Source organism: Periophthalmus magnuspinnatus, chromosome 21, assembly GCF_009829125.3.
Source record: "Periophthalmus magnuspinnatus isolate fPerMag1 chromosome 21, fPerMag1.2.pri, whole genome shotgun sequence".
Lineage (NCBI taxonomy): Eukaryota > Metazoa > Chordata > Actinopteri > Gobiiformes > Gobiidae > Periophthalmus > Periophthalmus magnuspinnatus.
Window position 1 is genome coordinate 14,248,496 of NC_047146.1, and position 20,913 is coordinate 14,269,408.

The 20,913-nt window shown below is 38.2% G+C and overlaps 1 protein-coding gene across 1 annotated transcript; it reads left to right on the forward strand.

Moving 5' to 3' along the window:
• The first annotated feature begins 288 nt into the window (after positions 1-288).
• galnt3 (UDP-N-acetyl-alpha-D-galactosamine:polypeptide N-acetylgalactosaminyltransferase 3 (GalNAc-T3)) lies at positions 289-20,913 on the forward strand. Its single transcript, XM_033987341.2, has 12 exons — positions 289-421; positions 753-1,030; positions 2,544-3,086; positions 5,620-5,792; positions 9,093-9,242; positions 10,447-10,681; positions 11,462-11,579; positions 12,478-12,678; positions 16,142-16,273; positions 16,987-17,088; positions 18,343-18,498; positions 20,188-20,913. The coding sequence occupies exons 3-12, from the start codon at positions 2,587-2,589 to the stop codon at positions 20,299-20,301; spliced, it is 1,881 nt and encodes a 626-aa protein (XP_033843232.1). The 5' UTR covers positions 289-421; positions 753-1,030; positions 2,544-2,586; the 3' UTR covers positions 20,302-20,913.

Sequence of the window (20,913 nt, forward strand, 5' to 3'; positions counted from 1 at the left end):
TTATGCATTATCACAGAATTATACCTGTTTTGTACTAGCTGACTGCAACCAATGCTCAAAGATAAACCAGATGTACTTTACACTTTTAACTTTCTGTGTCATTTTAGTACTTGCGCAAAATTCTTAGTTCCTCTGCCCACCTTCTCTTTCTTGTTACGTCTGTTACGCCTTACTTTCTAAATCCTTTGCCACATAGACAAACACTAACATACCGGGCGGGGGGAAAAGCAGGACGCTGTGAACATTTTAATGGACACAATAAAAGTGGGATGCCCGCTGAGGGTAGGAAGTGCATGCGCTGGGGGAACAGACGCCGCTTCAAATGGCACCACCACCGCGAGCTGCCTCTAGATGTGCTAAGCGACCTAACCTTCCAGGACATCCAACAGACACGAATTGAAGACTTTGGGTTTAGGTTTTGGTGAGTTTTGCCTTTGTGCTTATGTTTTTTTGCCAAACGTATCGAGTGTCTATTTTCGAAGGTTGGTTTGACAAGAATTACGCGCGCGTTCCTTCGTGATTTGTTACCCGGCAACTGCCCCAGTGAATGACTAGTTGAACCAATGCGATTAATGACATCCTTTGTGGGATAGAAACACCTCCGCGGAGCAACTAGTCTGCTTATCCAGCCTGTGCAGCGACGTGGCCGTGCGTAAAAGTTCGCCACCACAGTTGAACCAAATCAAACAAGAACATGTGACAGTGGATGTTTGAGCGACCTGACGTGGTACAACTGTCTTCTCTCGTTTCAGGTATGGATCTGGCCACGCGGATCTCTGCCTTGCGCATGCGCTTTACCATGTCTCCTCCCCAAGTCTACCTGAGAGCTAAGGAGCGCACCTGGATACAACGAGACGGAAGTTTGGTTGGGTCGCTGCTGGTGCTTTGAACAAATCTTTTTTCGCCCCAAAGACAAGTCCAGTCAGGATTCACAGCCACAGAGCAGAAACGGGGCAGTCCGGAATGGATGACCTCCTGTGGATTTTACCAGGACATTTTTACTAGTTTGGCAGTAGTTGGGCGACTCATGGTACGTACTTTTGATTTTTTTTTTCTGTGAAGGAATTGCATGATCTGCCTGTTAAGAAGGCTGAAATGTGGACTGTGCGTAAAGAGAGTGGACCATAGGTGGTTTTATGGCACTTTAGGCTGACGTAGCACTATAACTACTTTGGTATGACAAATGTGGTCTGAGTTCTGAGGGCATTGATTTGTTGCGTTGACAGATGTATAAAAGCAAAAAACGTATTTTTTTAATTTTTATTTTTTAAATCTTAAGTCTTATCCCAAGACCCCAACTTCATGCTGCGATTATGTAACTACAGAATTTGTTTAACTCATGCTCCAAATGTATAATGAATTATTATAATTAGAAACAAGATTCCCCAAATCACTACTGCAATATAAATTCACAAAATATTATAATTTCTGTTCAAACTTTAGTATAATTAGTATTATAGCCTAGTAGTTGAACATGTGGATTTTATTTTGTGTTTTATAATGGAGTCATGTAGCCTTTTTCTAAATTAGTCACATATTTTACAAGGCCTATCTATTTATTGTACTCCATAATGAAAAAACCTGTGACTGATTGACAGTTTGGCCAAGAAAAAATAGGTTCGGGGCTAAAATATTTCATAAAAATTGGCACCAAAATATTTATAAAGTTAACTGAACTGAAAGAAACTGAGGAAAATCCTGAACAAAGTAATAAACTACAATGATACCACATTAATGTGATCAATGGATTCAGTGTGCCAAAGCCCCAACAACACTTTGACAACTGGCCAACCCTTACATCTTGTGACTTCAGTCGTCAGTAGTTTTCTGTTCACCAGAAGTTGCCATGGGCTGTGCCAGGTTGTATTATTATTGGTCTTGACAGCAAATAAGTTTTATATGGACTGCAGAGCCATTTTAAAGCCTCCCAGAGAATCTGTGCGTTGTTGACAGGTTGGTCACATGAACATAGAACGTTTTACACAAATCAACCTACTTTATATCATATTTTTTCCCAAATTCTCAATTGAAATGAATGGAATTCTCACTTGACTGGAAATGCCACCACACATGAAAAGTGGGCGGGTCAAGGTCAATACAAAATGATGAAATCTTCATGCCAGTATGTAGGATTGTAGAGCCTAGTTATTTAGTTAAATTGGTCGATGGTCTCTTATTTTAATCTGCACAATAACAATACATGGAGAGAGTTGGCTGGAGTTTGGGAAGTGACAGGACACTGATGGTTTAATCTGACTTTTCACTTATGAAGATGGTGTTTACTAGTACTTCTTTCTATACCTAAATGTTTTTCTGGATCATTTTGAGAGCTTTTGCAAGTATCATGTCACGCCTCCTTTTAGTTGATAATCAATACATAGGATTTGTCTTTAGTTGAGAATTTCTTTACTTGTCCATGGTTGTGCTAGTATGATACATGACATACTGTACAGCGCTAATAATTTCATGTATTATTTATGTTTGTATTATGCCATAGTCTTAATGCTCGTCCTAATGCACTTTCATTCATTCCTTCATTGTAGCTGACTCCCCACTTGAGTCCAGCCCCCTGTTCTCTCTTCCATCATGACCTCCCTGCGCCGAATGCTGCGGAGACGGCTACACCCGCTCAAGCTGGCCATCGTCGCCCTCCTCTTCATCACCTTCCTCTTCTTCATCCAGTGGGAGGTAGGGGGCCCGGGCAGTCAGGATGACCCTTGGCTACAGGACATGGTCGAAAAGCGGGACTCGATGCTGGGGATGGTTATGGGCGCGGTCAATAACTTCCGGGACGCTATGCCCAAAATGCAGATCAAAGCTCCAGTGAGACAGCAACAGGAGGCAGGGGACAGTGGGTCGTGTCTGCCTGGACATTACACTGCATCTGAGCTGAGGCCGGCTCTTGAGCGCCCCCCACAGAACCCGCTGGCGCCAGGAGCAGCGGGGAAACCATTCCACACGGACCAGCTCAGCCCAGAGGAGCAGAAGGAGAAGGAGAAGGGGGAGGAGAAGCACTGTTTTAACCTGTTCGCAAGTGACAGGATATCTCTGAGCAGGGACCTAGGAGCAGATACAAGACCACCTGAGTATGTGGGGTTTTGTGGTTGTTTTTTCTACACTTAAGCTATCCGGGGGTCCAGAATTATAAAAAAAAATGGTGTCAGTTACTATAGCAATTAACAGTTTAATTTCAGATGACATTACCTTCTAATTACATTCTAAAGGCCAATAATAGGTAATACAGATGGGGCTGATTTTTGTAATATAGCAGGATTTTGGGTCCAGTTACAATAGAAATGCTCAGGTTCAATATTTGTGAATTGACGTTTTAGGTATTATAACAAAAAGCCCCCCATCTGGGACTATAACACTATATTCTATGATCAGAAAACCACCAATAGGTTGCGTTTACATCATAACATTCGAGAATCCCCATAATCCAAAATTGGGCTTTAGGACAGGTCAGAATTGGGATGGAGTTGCTGTTTATTTGTCAGATTGCAGATTTGTTGAGCTGGTGTATGATTAATATCTCTAAAATGTTAACAAAAACTGGCTATGTTCACTGTATTGAAACTTTATTTGAAAGGACGTTGAAAGGCCAAGTATGGCAAGTTTGTGGAGCCCATCCCTAACAAATGAATTAGGTTCAACATTTGTGGAAGTTTAAATATTGCTTTCAAAAACAGCAAATCTCCCATAGAGTTGTACATTTCCTTGCTCTTCATCTGAAATTATGACATCAAATTGTAGAACATGTACCCAACCCATTTTGACTGGTTTGTTTACAATAGTCTTTGACCACAACACAACAGATTGCAACTGGTTAGCTGGTTTATTTTATTGTTCCTCATTTGGATAAATAACTGGGGGTGACTGTGGCACTCTTAGCATTTCGACAGGCTTTGTCAGTTATTGTAGTTTACAGTGTTTTTGTATTACTTTGTAGATGTAATTTTTTGTTTGTCCAGTTTCTGTGTTAGATCAGCTAATTAATGGCCCAACAGTTTCATAAATCATTCATTACTTTTATCCTTTCTACTTTTACACATCTTCAAGGTCCTATGTTACACAAAATGGACTCTTGTGAGCTTTAAGCAATGTTAGAATGTTGTTATGTCCTTGAAATCATACCTTAAGTTGTGTTTTGCTTCATTCACACATGTTTGTGTAACCCTTTATTATTAATCTGTTTACATCTCCAAACCTCAATGCTCTGTTCCGCCTTGTGATGTCATGAAGCAGTAGTTTTCGGTTGTACAGCTCTTTTACCTTTTGTTCGGTAGAGATTGGCTCTTCCAGGGATGAAATTATCCAGTTGATTCTAGTGAAGATGTATGGAGTTTAAAAACACAATGGAGCACTTTCTGAGTTGGCACACATGACATCACAAGGTGGAACAGGGTGTTCTCTGTTTGAGAGAAATATGCAGGGTTTATGTATTATGTGTGAATGAAATAAAAACAACTTTGTGTATGTTTTTGATGAGGAAACTACATTATAAAATAGATCAGAAAGTGGCGTAATATGGGGCCTTTAACATTTAGACAGTGACATAACTACCCCCTCTAGTGGTAATTATTATCTTATTTCATACTCAGTGCATCCCAGACACAATCCAGATGAGTGGTAGATCTACAATTTAAACCTGATGTGCAACCCTTCAGACTCCTTTTTAGGGTTTTTCTGTCCCAAAACTCAAGCGATGCATCATTCCTCCTCTTTATTCAAGCACATCTGCCTGGTTTCTGCGGTTACTGCAGAAACAAGCCCACAATTGTTTGGCTAATCACGCTACATGCTTGTCCAAATACATGTCACCGGACCCTTCGTACAGGACTTGATAGAAAGCATCGCTGCATACTGAATTGTGTAGGAGGTTGTGGTATATATACTCCATACTTTGTACAGAGTCAATAGTTTAATTTGAGTTAGAGTCGAGCCAAGAATTCTATCATAGAATTTGACCTGAACGTTTTAAACAATCAGAATTCAGATGTTATGTCCTGCGTGGCTTATCCTCAGAAAACAAAAACTGCCATATGTTGAATGTCGTCTCCTCCAACATAAACAAACTATGGTGTTTCTTTTGTCCAATGTCAAAAAGTGGTGATATGATTTATTCAAATAAATATGCAAATGTATTAACCCAGTCCTTAAATGTGCATAATGTAACTTTTCTGTTGGCTTCAACACGTGCACCATGGTGAAACTGATAACGCCACCAGGGCAAGTTACAGGTCAGATCTGTAGAAGGGCGACCCTGCTCCAAGTAAGAAATCAATGTTATTGATAAATGAATAACCTCTACATGGAGGTGGTGACAGAACTCTCACCTAAGAAAGTTACATGGTGCTCCTTTCACAAAAATTCCAAGGTTAAACATTTGTGTCCAGTTGTTTTTTGTTTTTTCTTTCTTTTTTTGCTGTTCAAGTTAATTTTGTTATATTATGATGTCAAAATGTAGAACTCAACCTATTATATTAAATTACCTTTTATTTCCAAAGATCCCTGAATCAGACACCCCACTTGGGATGCAGCGCGGATGTAATGACCCAACTGCTGTGCCACCTCGGACTCACATAGCACAATCACCTCCTTGTTTCTGTCTCATTTCAGATGCATCGAACAGACTTTCAAACGATGCCCTCCCTTACCCACTACCAGCGTTATCATCGTCTTCCACAATGAAGCCTGGAGCACCCTGTTAAGAACCGTATACAGTGTCCTGCACACATCTCCGGCCATTCTGCTCAAAGAGGTCATTCTAGTGGATGACGCCAGTGTGGACGGTAAGTAAGACTAGGCCCGGTTCACCTCCCACTGTACTTAATATGAGGTCCAGTTTCAATGTAAGCGTCGTTTGAGAAAGCAAAGGAAAGGCTCTGAAGTGGGTTAGGACAGGGAGCCAGAGGAATACTAGCCGTACTCGGAATAATTGCTTTGGTTAAAGTGGAAAGAATTTTGTATTTGAAGGAAAGTGTTTGATAGTTTAATAGAAATGGGAGATGTTTGTTTTAAAATGTGGGAGTTACAAATCTGATAACATTTAAGTATAAAACTATAATTTTTAGTATTATATTACATATTTAACTCATTACGTTGTATTAATGGCTGCCTATATTACTATATTTTTAATTATTAAAGCAGACCTATTATGCAAAATCGACTTTCCAGAGCTTTTAAACATTTGGTAGTTGTTTCCCCTTCTCATTTACCCTCACAAAGTTGTTTTTGGAGTGATTCATGCATGTTTGAGCAATCTTCAATCATTTATTTTCAAGACACCATATTGCCAATCAATCTCTGTTTTCAACACCACCAGCATACATCCACTGCTCTGTACTTACTTTGTTCTCTAATTTTAATTTCTTAATCAGTAAGACACATAGGATTCGGCAGTGTCACATAGTTGTTGTTTTTTTGTTTTGTTTTTTTTAATTATTATTATTTTTAGATGGATATTGCTATTTAAAATGTGCTAATTATCTTCTTTAAAAGTCATATGCAATGCAAAACGTGTACTAAATAAATCCAAGAACAATATGCCTAGATATATTCGTTAAAGCATACACATTTTATAGCTCTCAACAGGCAAAACTTACAATTCAAAAATGACTACAGTATCACATTAAAGGTGCCGCATGTAACTTTTAGGATGGAGAGTGATATGCCACCTGCTTGTCTTCTTGGATATGTTGTTTGCTCTGCCTGGAATGTTCCACCATATGACTTTTTTACAGGTGTTTTTATTTCCCAAAAGTGCCTTCAAAGCATGCCTTCTCACTGTGAACAGGCTCGCCTCTTCACAGATCTGACTGGTAACTGGCCTGATGGCATCATATATAGAGATAGAAGTTTAATGCCATACTGTGGCACTTTCTAAGCAAAGAAACACCTTAGTGTATTTGAAATGATAGGTTTATACAGTTAGTGTATTATTGAAGCTGCTATAAAAATGAAGTGTTCATTGCTTTGTTGTTGTTTTAATCAAAGATTATCATGGCCAAGTGAAAAGACTTTCCTCCCACACTCCAGATAATAATTGTCTAACATAAATATTGACAAAGCTTTTATTAATGACGCATGTTACCTTCACCACATATACGGGAAAGACTGAAGTACCAGTATTACAATAGTGTTTTGACTTGAAAATTTGGGCCTACTCAAAGTGCCTTTGACAGGTTTTAATGTTTTTCTATTTATTACTTGGGTTTAGTGGGATAGTACCTGTGGTAAATTTGGTAAATAAAGTGACAGCTTGTGGAAAAAAAGTCCAAAAATACAGGAAGCATCTATGTCATCAACACCAAAGATTCAACAATTATGGAAACTTCATCAAACCTCATCAAAATAAAAAAGAAAATAGATGTTATAATGATGATGGTAAAATATTAAAGGCACCTTAAAAACATGAAAGACAGAACAGTTCATTTTAAACGGTTTGCACTGGTCCAAAGTTATTCCTCGCTTACCTAATGCATTACAGACATCCTAAATTGATGCGTTTATAAGTGCTTTTCTCTTTCACAGATCAGAGCAGAATTTACCACGGTTAATTTAGTAACACTTAGCATGCTAGCAGCGCACTTCCTGATTACCGCACAATAAAGCATTTTATAATTCAATGCAGACAGGACACAGAGGTCTTGTGTTGTGTAAGCAGCTCTTGAGGTCAAATATCTACTGGGGCAAGATTATTATTTTTTTTTACATGGAAAAAAAATGTGTACAGACTTTTTAAATGAAATTATGAATGAAATGAAGTGAGTAGTCTAACCTGCCATATGCACTTTAAGCTTTTAACTGTGTCCAGTTTCAGTGTGGGCTCTGGGTGGGAAAGTGGACAGGAAGCCAGTGGAATTCTAGCTGTTTCTCAGAGCAGCGGATCACTTTAGTTAATGTAAACAGGTGTGGTATCCCAGAGCAGAGAGAGGCTATGGGAGACGCTGCCTCATCTCCTCTGGCACTAAACTCATGGATAACTTTCCCATTGTCTCTCAAGCTGCAGACAATTGTCCCGCTCTGGATCAGCTATTGTTTATTTAATACAAGATGATATGTTTATAAAAGGCATATGCGAAACCGACTTCTTTGACTTTTGTTGTTGTTCTTTCTTAATGTAAAACATACCAGGAGCAGTTTTTGTTTTGTATTAATATTTGATATTCTCCATGCATTCTTACTGTGAGCGGGCTTGCCTCTCCCCAAATCTGACCAGTAACGTGACCTGTTTTAAACTTTATGCTTTAAAGGCTTATTATGGTAAGTTGACTTCCAGAAAGATGACTGTGGATGAAAGTCTGAATTGAAAAAGTGAATCTGATGTAAACTGAGAGTTTGATTTCATAAAGAAGAAAATTACGTATTTCATTGTTGTTTGGTCACGGTGTCAATCATTGGGATTTCAGTTTTAATGTTTCTGTTCAAAATGATTATAACACTAAAATGTGATATTGTGATTGTATTTGGTTTATGCACATTATAGTATTCCTGCGTATGTAGTCTGTCTCCTTCTTCAGAGATCAAATTTCATGCTTGCCACTACCGTTTAAGCTTCCTGGTTTTGGATTTGACCACTGAAAAGATGGGATATTTTGTTTTGAATTGTTAATTGCCATGGCAACAGTGCAAATTTTTCATCACTTCCATGGATAAATCAGTAAATTGTGAGCCATGAACCAACTCCTTATTATCCTTAAACCTTCACCGTTGTTTTTAGCTTCATACATACATACTTACAAACTTTAGTGTGGTAAAAGCTGTTGAAATGCCTCAAGGCCCTGAACCAGCTTTTTTCCCATGTATTTGAGCAGAATTTGTCTTGCACAAGTAAAGCTATATTGTATAAACAGCTCTTGAGGTTTAAATATGTATGCTGTGTGCACGTTAGCATGCTAGTATCTTCACCGTTACTGCAAAACTCTACTCTGGTTTCTGAAAGTTGCTCATAAACTCACTGTGAACAACTGGGATGCCCGTAATGCAAAAGATAACTTTGGACCATTTTTTTTTTTTTTTTTTTACGTTTTTAAGAGAGTAAAAATCAGGTACAGCACCTTTTTAACATTTTGTGTGTTTTGTATTTGCAGATATATTAAAGGACCGCCTGGACGACTATCTAAAGCAGCTGAACATCGTGCGAGTGGTGCGGCAGAAGGAGAGGAAGGGTTTGATCACCGCTCGACTACTGGGAGCCTCTGTTGCCACGGGAGACACGCTCACCTTTTTGGACGCTCACTGTAAGTTTACATACACAACACAAGGTGACTGACGTTAACTCAGACACGCCCATGGGCACACAAACTCAAGGTCTTAGTTATTTTACCTTTTAGCTGAGATGCCATACTTGGTTAAATGTATGCTAAATAGGTGTGTCAGAATACTGTTGAGCGGTATATATATATAAACACACCCATTTTGCGCCTGGATTTAAACATTGTCAAAGTATTTTTCATGCTGGTCTCCATGGAGGTGTTATTGCTTTGCGAAAAAATGTTCCACGCTATACTTAAACATATCTATCTTGCATTTATTAAACTCCTAATGTTTTTATTGCTCACAAAGACCTTCTAAAACATACATTCTTACTAGTAGTTTTGCTCAAATAATGAAAATTTGTCCACTACTTTCCCACATAATCGCTGCGACCTGAATAATTTATTAACTGCGGTGAGCCCTGAAAGACGAGGGCCATCCAAAAGAAACCTTCACACTTATACAGATTGTACTTTTAAAATATGTCTTCTCATGCGTTTGTCACAGTCCAGCATGTTAAACGAGTGGGCGAGTATTCATTACATTCTGAGAACTAAAATCTGTAAGTCCTTTATTATTAGATCAAGAACAGGATTAAAAGTTCAGATGTGGGTTGAAATGGATTAAGGTTTGGCAACGTAGTGTCTGTGGCTAAAGTGCAAATGACAGTTGAGACCGTGCATTTCTCTAAAACTTGTTTAACATCATTATATTTAAGATTTCAATACAGTATTTTGTCTAGTTGTTACGGTGAAGATTATAATTTTACTTCCTGGTTGGTCGTGGGCTGCAGATGTGACATACATAGAGGTGAGTCCATAACTGTAACCTAGCAACCATAATGTTAACAAGGCCAAAGGTGGTCTAATTTGCACTAATTATGATTAGACAAATTAAAATAAATGGCACCTTTGTGTTGTTAAATCAGTGAAAAAATCTAAAGAAACATCAAAAGAACATGAAAAGCTGTAATATGCACTTTAAGATTGGGATCGGTCATTAGAAAAGTCAATGTAATATCTCCAAAAAGCATAGAAACCCAATCTGTGTGTGTCTGTGTGTGTCTATGTGTGTCTGTGTGTGTCGGGGTGTGTCTGTGTGTGTCTGTGTGTGTCTGTGTGTGTCTGTGTGTGTCTGTGTGTGTCTGTGTGTGTGTCGGTGTGTGTCTGTGTGTGTCTGTGTGTGCAGGTGAATGCTTCCACGGCTGGTTGGAGCCTCTTCTGGCCAGGATAGCACAGAACTCCACTGCGGTGGTGTCTCCGGACATCACCACCATAGATCTGAACACCTTTGAGTTCATGAAGCCTTCTCCGTACGGACAGAACCACAACCGGGGAAACTTTGACTGGAGCCTGTCCTTTGGCTGGGAGAGTCTTCCCGACCACGAAAAGAGGAGGAGAAAGGATGAGACCTATCCAATCAGGTGGGGGAGGATGTAAATGTATATGATCTGTAATATAAAACAGAAGTATTCAAAATGGAGGTGGGAAATATGTTGGAAAATGAATGATGTCGCAATTGTAAAAAAGTAAAAAAGAGACAGCGATACATAGTGTAACCTCCCCAACAAGGGTATAAGGCAAGGCAGGTTTATTTGTATAGCACAGATCAGAAACAAGGTAGGTTCAAAGTGCTTTACAGAATCAGAAAGACATTAAAATCACACAAATCAAAACATAAATAATCACAAATAATCATCATAAAATTAACATTAAAGGAGAAAAGTGCAGAATAAAAACCTTGCAGTCATATGCACAGCTAAACAGAACTGTTTTGAGCCTGGATTTAAACATTGTCAAAGTAGAGGCCTGTTTCACATCTTCAGGGAGACTGTTCCAGGTTTTAGCTGCATAAAACTGAAATGCTGATTCTCCATGTTAAGTCCTGACTCTGAGGACCTCAGGGACCGTCCTCCTGCTGGTGCTCAGAGTGTGAAATGTTTCATGTGGCACTAACATAAAGTGATATTTCTGCACTTTTGTGGTTAAAGGCACTGTACCTGATTTTTTTTTTTTTTTTACATGAAAAATGTTTGAGTGGTTTTCAGAGGCTGTCATAGTAGTTGACAACTAGCATGCTAGTCATGCACTTCTTTTATAATTAAATGTAGATAATACACAGCTGACTTAAATGTAAAACATAAGTATTATTATTATTATTGCCCACCACTAATTCAAAACCATGGATCTGTTGTGAATCTAAGGACTCCCACTTTTGCTGGAGGGCTCTTCTCCATCTCCAAAGAATACTTCTACCACATTGGGAGTTACGACGAGCAAATGGAGATCTGGGGCGGAGAGAATATTGAGATGTCATTCAGGGTAAGGCGTTGCTGTAAAAAAAACTATTTGCCATTCAGTCTGTTATGGCTCAAAACATTGTATTTCTACAATTAATACTATTTCTACTATAGCTAGTAGAACTTGGCTATGGCTACTAATATTATAATACAATTGCCACTGTTACCAGTAGCACTATTACTACTTCTACTAGCATGAGTTCTAGCTGTACAGCTGTTGCCAATTCTGTACTACCAGTATTACTTGGTACTACTTGGTATTATAGCATAGAGTTAATGTTTTCTAATATCTGAGAATAGTATCTAGTAAAGTATGAAGTACTGCCACTATACTATTACTATTGATTAGGGTTATAGAATTGTAATAGTCTGCGAGTTGAAGATCAGTATGGGACCAAGCTCTGACTCTGACGTAGGCCAAGATAAAAGGTCTGAGCTGGCAGTGAGAGCCCTTAGTACAGCAGCAGTGCAATTTCTTTAACACTTTGGATATCTGTACATTTTCCTCCTTCTTTTCCTCAAAAGTATGATGACTTAGGAATAGTAATACTGTTTAACGTAAAGTTGGACTGAGAAGATGGAGGTTACAGCATTGAGTGTCCTGTTGAAGTGAATAAGTCCAGTTACTTGCCAATGATTGATATTTTTACACATTTAAACCTCCTGCTGCTCTTTATTATTTCTTAGTTATCAAATATTACCACTAGTTTTTGCTTCACGACTTTCAGAGGGGAGAGCGGAGTGTTAGCATCACATTAAAGTTAACAACTAGCTTGCCATGCACTTCCTGATCGTCAGACAGTGTTTTACCCTTTGAAATTAGATGTAGATAATGCAACGTCATTTTGATCTGAAGAGCTGCTTATACAATTTATCTTTAAAAGCAGCCACTTACCGATTGTTTTTGTTTTGGCCTGCAGGTGTGGCAGTGTGGCGGTCAGCTGGAGATCATCCCCTGCTCTGTGGTCGGTCACGTGTTCCGCACTAAGAGCCCTCACACCTTCCCCAAAGGCACAAAGGTCATCGCCCGCAACCAGGTCCGTCTCGCCGAGGTCTGGATGGACGGATACAAGGAGATCTTTTACCGCCGCAACCAGCAAGCAGCCCAGATAGCCAAAGAGGTGAGTGTACTGTGAATACACACTTAGAACTAGGTATGAAGGATTTGGGATTTGTGTTTTAATAATACGATTAGGGCTGCAGGCAACGAAAGAAATTCTTGGTCGACTAAAGATGTGTCCTGCTGATCGATTAGCTGACTAGAAACAGGGCGTGGCAAAAGCTGTCAAAAGCCAAGTTGCACTCACAAGACCACACCTGCAGGAGGAGTTCATGCAGAAAAAAGTACTAGGAAACAATGTATTTAAATAAACACAGATTGAACTTGTGAATCTAGTTGAATCTACCTTTGTATATATACATACTAAATACAACAAATCTTCAGAGGACTTACTGACTCACTAACGTCTCTTTTCTCCTGTTGTCTTAACATCCAAGTCTTACATAAAATGATTAGTCAAGTAATTATTCAAAGTTTGACAAAAAGAGTGAAATATGACCTGAGAAACTAATCCAAGAATCACATTTCAGAACATGTTTGTGCAGTTCTAAATTAAGATATAAAATGTATGTAGAATAAGAGAGAATATTTTGTTGTTGTTGTTGGAAATTATGTGAAATTGCGTCCATTCAAATTTCAATAGGGATTAATCGTGCAGCCTTATTTGAAATTTGCAATAAAACACCTGCATTGTTTTATTTCTATTTCACTTTACAAAATGCAACCAAACCCCAAAAGGAAACAAATGGACTCATAGACTACAGGAAGGCTATATGTTTATTACTTTAGACTGGCAAAGTTTAGGCCAACGTGCAAAAATTATCCAGGGTATGGAGGATATACAAAATAAAATCTCTGCCCTGTTTTTTTTGCCAAGTAAGTTGGCACAAAAAAGAACTGTTGGAACTATTTAAAAACACAGCATTTACCAATTTTTTACTGAAAAGTGATGTTATGCTAGAGAATATGCTAGCAATGAGTTTACTGGGACTTTATGTTTTATGTACTTTAATTAACTTTTTAAAATTGTCTTTAAAATCGTACCCTTTTCATTTTAGGTTTGAACTAACAGTCAGCATACATCGTTAGGATAAATAACTGTACTAGTCATTTTGTATAACCACTACCTCATTGTAGCGAGGTCATGTGAAGATAAGGACAGTGATCACAGCTGTGAGACTCAGATACACGCCAAGACAATACATGATACTCTATTCTATCTAAAAACTAACTAAACAGGACAAGAACTACTGATAGGGATGATGTCATGACTTGTTACACAGACACACCCCAGAAGGACACTCGTCACAGTCTGATAGGACCTGGCCGACCTGTGCGCCAACGGAGAGGTGCCAAGTCTAAACCATGGTACCCCCCACTATAGCATATGTATATAAGTTACTGTATAAGTGTAAACATGCAGTCTTTGCAGGGGAAGGTCAACACACACTCCTTATACAAGTATCGCTCAAGTATTTGATTAAGTAAATTCTCTGGACTTTACTTTTGTTTCAAGTGTGGTCTTTATCAAAGCAGAAACTAACGAACACGAGAGGAAAAGGCTGTTTTCCGCAACAACATCCTTTTAATTTGACCTTTATTTGAGTAGCTTATGTTGGCTAGCTCAGAGGGCTAGGGCAACATGATAATATGGAATTTAAAATAGTTTTTGAAATTTGTATTATCTTTAAATATGTTTTTTTTTTCTTTTTAACAATAAACCACGCATGTAGAAAAGTCATGGTTGATGTTTTTTGTCATTGTAGCATTTTCCTTTATCAAGCCTTTATCTTATCTGACCTTGGTTCCCACAAAGTACAAATTGTGCAAACTGCTCATTTTCTAAGTAGCAGAGTGACAATTTTCCCAGCAGCAAACGAGGCTAGATCCCCACTCCAAAGCTCCACCATAGGCTAATAGTTTTCCTAGATGTTAAATGGTTAAAGTGGAGGAGGAGGAGCGGGTCCCGTGGGTGTCATAAAAGTGCGCTCCCTCAGGCCTGTACCTCACTCACACACAGGCTCCTGCTATCAGCGAGCTAATGTAGCCCGCCGCCGCGTCATTACTGTAAGTGCTCGTCCTAATCAGGGCGAGGAGTGGACAGGAACCCTTTAGATCTGCACAGGGACAAGTCACTGCTGTTCTGTTTTATACGGACTAGACGGTGGTTAAAAAAATAAAATAAAAAAGGTCATGCGTCTGGCAAGAATTAGGTTCATAATGAAAAGTTGACAAGTCCAATCATATATACATCACATATATCTAATCATATACACAATCACATCAATAACTACAGTAATATTTAATCCTTTCCTTCTTTATTGCAGCCCTGTAGTGGCACCATCACACAAATATAAAAGTTACACACATGTAGCCTTAGATATAATGTTTTCATACTTGTTATAGTTGTTATAGACATGAGGCACACAGTATTTAATAGATCTGCTCCTAGTGTTTTAACCTTTTATGAACTGCCTCACCCCTGTCCATGCGCCCACCACTGGCCACAAAGGAGTTAGTGAGCAGAGAACTTGTAGCCGCATTACTTTTTTCCATAAATTCAAAATAATTCTTAAGTGTCCGTAAATATTGACAGAATAATGCGTATGACGTACTGTATAAACTCAATGTATCAAATGGTACTCAGGCCAAAATGATGAATAAGAGTTATTAAGGTAATCAACATGCAATTTAAAGTCAAAAGTCAATATACATTACTCTAAATACAATGCTAATGTCTTAATATTTAAATATACTGTACTAATAACTGCCTATTGCTGGGTTTTTAGGTCAGTTTTATTACAGATGTGGGGATGCTAACATGAATATTATCAAAATGCAGATTTCTGTTGCAACATATTGAGCTCTAGGGTGCAATCAGTCGTAGAAATGATGAGATTCTACTTTAAGGAATTTACCGTTTGGATATTTCATGGCAAAGTACAATGTCGTCAATAGGGAAATCAGACTCTTGCCTCCGTGTCATCATCACTTTCTCTAATATTGTCTGAAATGTGATTCTTGGGCTAGTTTTTGTCAGTTAATTTGTCTTTTTGTCAATTTTTCTGGTTTAAAATGTGAACTTTAGCAAAACATAAATTGCTGATCTAATCTCAAAAAATGCAATTTGATCCTTAATACACTGCCTGGCCAAAAAAAAAAGTCGTCACCTTGATTTAACTAAGCAAATGGGTACGAGCTTCCTCCAGTTGGTCAGGTCTAGGTTCAGCAACAGTCTGTGTTCAAAAAATGAGGTCAGCTGACACATGAATATACTGAATGACCAGGTTATTAATGGATTTTTTCTTCCCTGATGTCACGGGCAAATTCCAAAACGACAATGCCAGGATTCATCGGGCTCAAATTGTAGCCCCATTGAGAATCTTTGGGATGTGCTGGAGAAGGCTTTGTGCAGAGGTTTTTTGGTGACTTTTTTTCTTTTTGTGCAGGCAGTGTAATAAAAAAAAAATCTTCCACCAACCCATTTTCAATTTCTCAACCCTTGATTATTTTCTTTTCCCTAGAGTGCTTTCGGCGACATCTCTCAGCGCGTGGAGCTCCGACAGCAGCTGCAGTGCAAGAGCTTCTCCTGGTATCTTCAGAACGTCTTCCCTGAGGTCTTCATGCCCGACCTCCACCCTCTGCGCTTCGGCTCGGTACGCCATAAACCATAAACTCTTCTACCAGAGTTCATTTCATCGACTAAAACAGTGTCGGCAATGTCACACTTTTGCTGACAAACTCTATTTTTACTTTTGATCACGTTTTTATTTAAAGATTAAAAGTAGCTGCTAAAATTACGCATTTTTAATCTACTAAAACTGGCTAAAATTGGATATGTGTAATACCGCGTAGACTAGTATACGTCCATGGGGCACTATGGAACATACATATTACACAGATGGTAATATAAAGAAAGTACTATTATTTAATGTTTGTTTTGTTTTTTTATATGGTATTGAAATTGGTATCGAGTATTGAGTCTCTTCCTTAGTATCAAAATCAAGTTTAAAATTGTAGTTTCATGACACACTAGTCTGTACTTGTCCCATGAAGGAACCACGTACAAGTAAAATGTAAAAATATATATGTTCTGATACTAAAACGGTTATGGATTTAGTCAACAAAATTAGCTTGACAATTTCGTCGCCTAAAATGAGACTAAAACTAAAAGGATTTACCTGACTAAATTTTAAGTTTTAAACATTTCTGGTCAAACTTCACCTTACGAGCCGCCGCTCCTCCTGCTCCAGCCCCGCACCACAAAAGCCCTCTGGAGAGCTGATGTGTTTGGACAGCTTGCAGTGGATGTTTTTCTTTTTTACTTTCGCTTTCCTGTCTTTTAAATGTTTCTGCCTGTTCTGTGTAGGTGAAAAATGTGCGCAAGGAGACGTGCCTGGATGCCGGGGAGAACAACGAGGGTGGCAAACAGCTGATCATGTACCCCTGCCACGGACTCGGAGGAAATCAGGTCAGAAATAGTTAGAAAAATCACAAATATTTTCCCTAAATTGTTCAGACCTAGTTTCGGACAATCATTGTAAAGTTTTTTGTTGACGACTTAACAAAAAATGCAATAAGAACTGACAAATTAATACAAGAATTACATTTCAAAACGTGTTTGTACAGCTCTAAATACATGTTAAACACTTTTTTTCTATAGAGAATAAGACAGGACAAGTTTTATTGTTTGTGGAAGAACTTTACAGCACATGAAAAATTGCAGCCTTTGCGATTTCCGTACATTCAAACGGCAATTTTAGTTTGATTGCTGCCCCCTTAAAAATCCACCTTTATAATTAATTGCTCTGATTATTATTAAGATGATTGTACTTGGTAGGGGAACGTTTTAGAAGCCGTAATACTGGATTGAAAATGAATTTATGATCTTTATGATGGCGGACTATTAATCTAGATTGTGAATGACACTATTTGCGAATGAATAACATTTTCACAAGCTCTGAACCTGATTTTTTTCATGCATTTGAGCAAAACTTGTACAGATTTATTGACCTCATTTGTTAGTTTTATCGTGACGAGGATGGCAAAACTCCACTCTGATCTCTGAAAGTTGTGAAAAACGTTTATAAACTCTTTGCGGTGAATGTATAAGGTAAATGAGGAATAACTTTGTACCACTGCATACCGTTTAAAATAAAAAATCTGGTACGAAACCTTCATCTCTTTACGGTGACATTGCGACTGCCATTTAGTGGGATTATAACTTTAAACGGTGCAAAATTGGCTGGGATCTTATAAGGATTCCTGATTGGTTCAAATGGGCAGTTCCCACCATTTGTTCCTCTCTTCTTGTATAATGTAAACTTTGAGGTTGTCTGGACCGCAGGAAATATTCAGTTGCACAGTACTTCCTTGAGCGCTGTGTGATTTTCAGCATAAATCAAGTGTCGTAGCTTTAAGGGGTTTTGTGGGGTTTTGATGTCAGCGTGTATATGGGGTTACGTGGGAACTGGTTGACGACGCATTTGCTAAAACACAATTTGTTACGTTATATTGTTGACGTTGCTAATCATATGCGTACTGTTGTGTCCACGGGCAAGACACTTCACACCTTGTAACTGTTGGAAAATCACTGTATAGGACTAAAGCGTCAGGTCCATCCTTGGTTCTTTCTTTCGAGGATTTTACTGTAACATAAAAAAACATCAATCATCAGAATGTGTCCACCTGTAAATTCCCTTTCCTTGTGTCTTTCTTACTGCAGTATTTCGAGTACTCCACCCACCACGAGATCCGGCACAATATCCAGAAGGAGCTGTGTCTGCACGGGGCAGACGGGGGCACGCTCAAGCTGGAGGAGTGCCAGTACAAGGGCCGGGACACAGCCGTGGGACTACAGCAGAAGTGGGAGCTCAGACAGGTCCCAGTTTTACTCATAATACTCATAAAAGACGTGTTTAATAGTGAAACATATTAGCATTTGTTTTATTCATGCGTGTATAACGAGTAGAGGTGAGTGGAGCAGCCAAATTGGATTAAAGTACTATTATTTTAAGGTAAAGTTACTCTTACTTAAGTTAAAGAAAAATGAAAAGGTATTTGGGAAATGTACTTTAGTATTGAGTAACAGTTTGGATGTAAAATGTATTTTTAATTGGATTTTTGAGTTATTAGTTAATATCATCAGACAAAATATTAAATAATTCAGCTGTTACAAGATTTTAAAAGGGTAGACACAAAAATGAAAAAAACTAAATCATATCTGAAAGAGTTTTGGGCTCATACATTTTTAGTTTGTGCTCCTAACTAAAAAAGTTCATTATGAGCATTGAAATAATCAAAATGAAAGTGTGAAAGGAATGTTTTTCATGAACCCTTTAAGGACTGAGCACATTATAGACCATTGTAGTGCGCCTAGACTTTTTTCTTTTTTTAGCCATAAAAATCATGTTAAAGGAAGTATCAACATGTACTTTTGCCCTTTTTCACACACCCACCTCTATTTTACAAATCCATCCTTATTTTTCCATTGATGCATCAAATAGGTGTGTAATACCAGGTTAAATACAAGAAAAATATAAAAACGAATGCACTTTTGAGTAACTTTTATGCAAGCAAACAATGAAAAAGCTATCTGGCCAGCTCTGAAACACTTTAAATTACATATATGAACAATAATCAACATTTATACAAGAGATTGTGCAGATTGTACTTAGGGTTAGGTTTTTACAGCTCTTCTTATAAACAAAAGTCAGGCGTTTATGCAGCTAAGACATTGATTTTGGTCATATTTTTTCGAATGTCCACTAAATGAGTTATGAGCTTGTAATCTTTGGTCAAATAAGTAACATATTTAAAGAGCCTCATGCTTCTGCTTTGAGATGCTGTTTGAATTTACATGAGAGCACAATTGGTTGCGGAGTTATGTTAATGGAAAGTCCACAGCTGTGAGCCCATCAGCGACACAATAGGGTTAAAAGGCCGATAATACGCTCTTTTCTGATCTATGCTTTGTTGTTTCCTCATCAAAAACATACCTGAAGTTGTATTTTGTTTCATTTACACATGTTCAACACACTGTTCAAATCATTTCATATTGTCAACCGCTTTTGACACAAGTGAACAAAACTTTTACTCAAGTTAAAACATTCAAACTAATTATATAGTAATAATAAAGTGAAAAATAATAATGAAAAACTGCAATTTCGTCAAGTTACATTTATGCAGTTACATTTACTTGATATCTACTTCTGCAAACCAATCCAGTTTACCAAGATACAGTTAAGTCCAAACTCATGGGACTCGTTTGGGTCAATTCAACCTTTACATTGTCTGTACAGTGATGCAATAGCCATTCTGCTCATATTTTTAACCCCCTCTACTGGCAGCAATAGGTAGGTATTATAAGACCAACCTATGGCCTGATTCCAAGTGTTAAAACTAAAACTAAATGAAAAAACAAACAAACAAAAAAACCATAAATAAAAATGCCCTCCATTATTATTTTTAGCAATAGACTATCTAGAACATTATTATTCTTCTCCTTCTCTCTTAAACATTCCATTATCTTGTTAAAAAATGTAATTAACAATGTTTATGTCTCCCACAGAATCAGTTGTTCTTCCTCCCCGGCCTCAAACTGTGTCTGAGTGCGCGACACGAGCACCCGTCGCTCACACCTTGTAATCCAGACGACCGATTCCAACAATGGATATTCATTTGAACCACCACAATAAGGAAAAGCTGTTTTTGTAAATGCAGATGTGTTTGGTGTTTTGTTTTTTTTGTTTTTTTTAGATTGAAGACCACTCTTAACTTATTTTTATACATAGAGCAAAACTACTGGTGCATGGAGGACAGAAAATGAACTTTACCTAATGTGCCTGTAATGGTGTTTTTGGATACAAGAAGATTTAAACTGGGACTTAACACCTAAACTTCACCCACAACCACATTTTAAATAGAACTGCTAATCTGGGCAGTACCTGGAGGACTAAACAAAAGAGTGAGTGAAAAGGAGGTCTGGGGGCAGGGATAAGGAGCAGTGTGATTGGTCTAAACAGGTATGCACCCCTTATACTCCGTTCCTGCAGCCAGGTGTGTGAAAAATACGCATTTTTATGGATATTGGGACCATTTTTATACTCAAACTGTGCCATCTAAAAGTGTGCCTATAATAAGTCTACTGAAGGGGCCTTAATGCAATGCAGGGGGCACCTCTGCTGATTCCTGGTGCAGGCGCTAGTGTTCTGATGGATGTGGGAATGCTTGTCAAATATGAATTGTTATTTTGTATGTGGTGTTTGGATGTCTGTTTTCATTAAAAGCAGCTGGT

Excerpts from the sequence above, each read along its gene's own strand:
- galnt3 (XM_033987341.2), top strand. The coding sequence starts at position 2,587 with ATGACCTCCCTGCGCCGAATGCTGCGGAGACGGCTACACCCGCTCAAG. Across the intron at positions 5,793-9,092 it reads GGATGACGCCAGTGTGGACG|ATATATTAAAGGACCGCCTG; the intron begins GTAAGTAAGACT and ends TTGTATTTGCAG. Across the intron at positions 12,679-16,141 it reads CAGCCCAGATAGCCAAAGAG|AGTGCTTTCGGCGACATCTC; the intron begins GTGAGTGTACTG and ends TCTTTTCCCTAG.